The 3683-nt window shown below is 56.4% G+C and overlaps 1 protein-coding gene across 1 annotated transcript; it reads right to left on the bottom strand.

Moving 5' to 3' along the window:
• Positions 1–183: 183 nt before the first annotated feature.
• On the bottom strand, positions 184–3391 carry LOC103584309 (voltage-dependent L-type calcium channel subunit alpha-1S-like; the record flags this gene model as incomplete). Its single annotated transcript, XM_008565369.1, has 5 exons — positions 184–253; positions 890–983; positions 2239–2366; positions 2452–2511; positions 3224–3391. Coding segments are annotated over 5 exons (520 nt in total), but the record flags the coding sequence as incomplete, so codon positions are not given.
• Positions 3392–3683: the final 292 nt, after the last annotated feature.

The raw sequence follows: 3683 nt of genomic DNA on the forward strand, positions 1-3683 counted from the left end.
GAAGGGTCCAGGTGGGGGCACAGAAGAGACGGCCCGTGGGGAGAACCAGCACAGCACGCTTGCCCCTCAGTCCCAGCATCCCGCTCCAGCCTGGCTCAGGGACCCTCACCTGGGAAGTCAGCCGAGGGGTAGGGATCCCCCACTCAGTCCCATCCCGCTCCAGCCTGGCTCAGGGACCCTCACCTGGGAAGTCAGCCGAGGGGTAGGGATCCTTCACCTCATTGACATTAGATTCAAACTCATCGATTTTCAGCTGTAGGAAGGAACACAATGAAGAGAGTGATGAAAACAAAAGCTGCGGGCGGTTTCCACTTCTGAGCAGGGCTGGAGGCCTGCACAGCTCTGGGCTCACTCCGTCCTCCCACAGCCTGAGCGATGGGTGATACTGTGACCATCCCCCTTTTACAACAGAGAGGCCCGAGCTACCACGGGGCAAAGCCAAGGCCCAGGCCTGTCTCAGCCTGTCTTCACTGCACCCCCTGCTTGGTTTTCTAGAAGAGAGTTGAGCGCCCCAGGCCAGGGTCCCCAGCCCTTCTGGAGCCCTGCTCCCTGACCCTTTGAACTCTACTCCCTTAGTCTCCAGGAAGGTGGAGCAGAGCCAGCCTGGATGAGCAGGCCAGAGCTAGAAATGGTGGGTGCCAGTCTGGGCCTTTTAATGGAATAGTGGGTGTCAGCAGGGGCGGGAAACTGGGGCTCTGAGGAAGTCTGGTTCCCGGATTGGGGTGTCTGCCTCTTAGTTCAGGATTCCTTGGAGGAGGCGTAGCCATTGGTTCTCCCTCTAACAGAAGGCAGGAAGATGCCCTCATCTGGCTGGTAAGCAGGCAGACGACCACTCTCCCACCTCCCCACTCCACATCCTGCCTCTAAAATAGTCCACAGAGGTGCTCACCTTGGCGGTGGTGGGGATGCCCTCACCCTTGGGTTTCTGTTCCAGCTTCTTGGCCATGATGGACTTTTTCTCTTCTGGCTTGTCTGGGAGACCCCTGAGTTGGAAAACCAGAAAAACCCAAGGTAGAAACACAACGAGAAAGTTCTCAGGGATCTGCTCAGCCTGACAACCACCTTCAGGGGACCCCACAGCAAGGGCTTAGGGGGATCTGTGGGGAAGAAGCAGCATTGGCCACCAGTGGGAAGGGCAGTAGGCCTGGCAAGTGCTTTCTCTATGATGAGAGGGCGTGATACCCAGCCTGAGCCCATGGCTGAACATGGCTCACTGGTCAGCCATATTCACTCTTCACTGGCAGTGAATGGGTGGGAAGTGGCTTCGCACCTGGCTCATAAAGAAGTCACAAGGTGGAAGCATGGTTTGTCCAAGACGGTTCCAACTCTTTGGAAACGTCTGGACTCCATTGCTGGTCTCTCTCTCCCTTTCTCTTCCCATCTTGCCTCCACATTCCTGCAGGCATGGGCACTGGAAGGACCAGACCTGTCTAGAACCTAGTTCCTCAAAGCATGGTCCTCTGGCCAGCAGCACTGGCGCTGCCAGGGAGCTTGTTAGAAATGCGGAACCTCAACCCCACCCTCCTCTATTCAGACTTCTTACATCAGAATTTGCATTTCAACCAGGTCCCCAGGTGATTCAAACTTTGAATCAGTCTGAATTTGGCAGCACTGGCGCTGCCAGGGAGCTTGTTAGAAATGCGGAACCTCAACCCCACCCTCCTCTATTCAGACTTCTTGCATCAGAATTTGCATTTCAACCAGGTCCCCAGGTGATTCAAACTTTGAATCAGTCTGAATTTGAGAAACACTGTCTAGAAGACCAGTCCTGCTTCCACTCCCAGAGGAGGGCCCCAGGCCACAGAGAGTTAAATGACAAAACCGTAGATGGAGAGACTTGTAAAGGACCTGAGTAGTCAACTCTTCACAGATGAGAGGATGCCTGAGGATCAGCAAAGGGAAATGACTCCCTCCAAGAAGCACAGAGACTCTGTAGCAAGGCAGGACGGGAGCTCCCAGGACCTCTGGCCAGGGTGGCCTGGGCCATCCTGCCTGGCTCTGCCATCACATTTCCTGAGGCCTGTCCAGAAGGCCAGCTTGCCTCTAGTCCTGCCTGCAGGAACACCTCACAGGACTTCAGCAGTCCCTGCACGTGCTGGTTGCAGAAGCCAGCTCGTGGGGGCAGGTGTCATGATGTCGTGGCCCCTGTTCATCAGCTCTGGGGACGCCCCAGAGCTGAGAGGCCACAGCCGAGACTGAACACTCCAGGTCCTCCCCTGTTGTAGACGCAGCACTCACTTGGACATCTTCCTGCGTTTTCTCTCCTCGGCCTTGGCCTTCTGGGCAGAAGTCAGGCTCTCTGCCTCAGCCAGGTTATCCACGGCAATGGCCAGGAAGACATTGAGCAGGATATCTGAAGGGTCCAGCTAAGGAAACTTGAGTTGTGGTGGAAGGAAAGCCCTTGAGGAAGGAGTCCCACACTGCCTGCATGTCGGCCGGACCTAACCCCACTCTCTGGGTGAGGTAGTTGGAGTCCCTCTTGCCTGAGCTACCCCGTGGGAGGGCGTGGGCCTAGGGACAAAGATGATGGAACTCAAGGAGGCCTGCCTGCAGAGGGTACCCACCATGCGGCCTGAATCCACTTGGCCTTTGAATCTCCCCCATCTCCTGTCCAGAACTGACCCCAGCTCCCACCTGGGGCTGTGTGGGAGCCAGTGAGGCAGAGCAAGTGAAAACCATGCTAGGCACCCATGAGCTCAAGGCACAATGGTCCCCACCCTGTGCGTGCACCCTCCCATACTCTCAGATCCTGTGGTACTGGCGTCAGGACTGCTCGGGCACTGCCAGCATCTCTCTAGCCCATCCACCATCCACCTCAACCTCCCATCTGCTCATCTCACCTCTTGGCCTGTCCTGTCTCAGTCTTTCTGGTCCCAGTGTTCAGGCTGATCACCCCTGGCCACAAAGTCCTGGTTCCTCCCTGCCTGCCTCCAAACCTTTGGACCAGGCTGTCCCACCATCTCCACTGCTCCTCAGCTGAGCCCTGTCCGGCCTCCTTCTGCTCCAGGCTCACCAGCCTTGCTGGGATTAATTCCTCCCTCCTGTAACCAATCACGCCTGTGGTTCTCTAACCTTTCTGGTGGAGGAATGAACCTACAGCTATACCTGCATTTGTTATGTCCTACCCCCCATGCATGCCATGAGCCCGGAGCTCCCCTCCAGCCAGAAGGTCTGGCTGCCTAGCAAGTGGGCACACTCGGCCCCCATCTTAAGCCCTTTTCACCACTCCCTCCCTAGGGTCTTTTTTGCACCCTGCTCCTGAGGGGATGCAGTTGCCGCAGACAAAAAGGATGATGAAGTAAATGCACACGAGCACGCCAGGGTAGGACGGCCCGCCGTACGCCATGATGCCATTGTACATCACAGAATTCCAGTCTTCACCCGTCAGGACCTAGGGGGAGAGGGAGGAATGAAGGGACAGGAACACAGAGGGACCCAAGAGTCTTCTGTCAGGACCGCATTGTCCAAAAGGCCTCTTCCAGGGCTGGCCAGTTAGCTCAGTTGGTTAGAGCATGGTGTTGTAACACCAAGGGTTTGTATCCCCATACCAGTGGCCAAACACCAAAAACCAACAACACAAAAGGCCTCTTCTGACTCTGCAATCCCCCCAGACCTTCCCTCTCTTCACCCCACGGCACAGGACGAGTGGTCCCTGCGCTCCTCATTGCCTCTCTTCCAAGGAT

Source organism: Galeopterus variegatus, unplaced genomic scaffold (genome assembly GCF_000696425.1).
Source record: "Galeopterus variegatus unplaced genomic scaffold, G_variegatus-3.0.2 Scaffold49671, whole genome shotgun sequence".
Classification (NCBI taxonomy): Eukaryota; Metazoa; Chordata; class Mammalia; order Dermoptera; family Cynocephalidae; genus Galeopterus; species Galeopterus variegatus.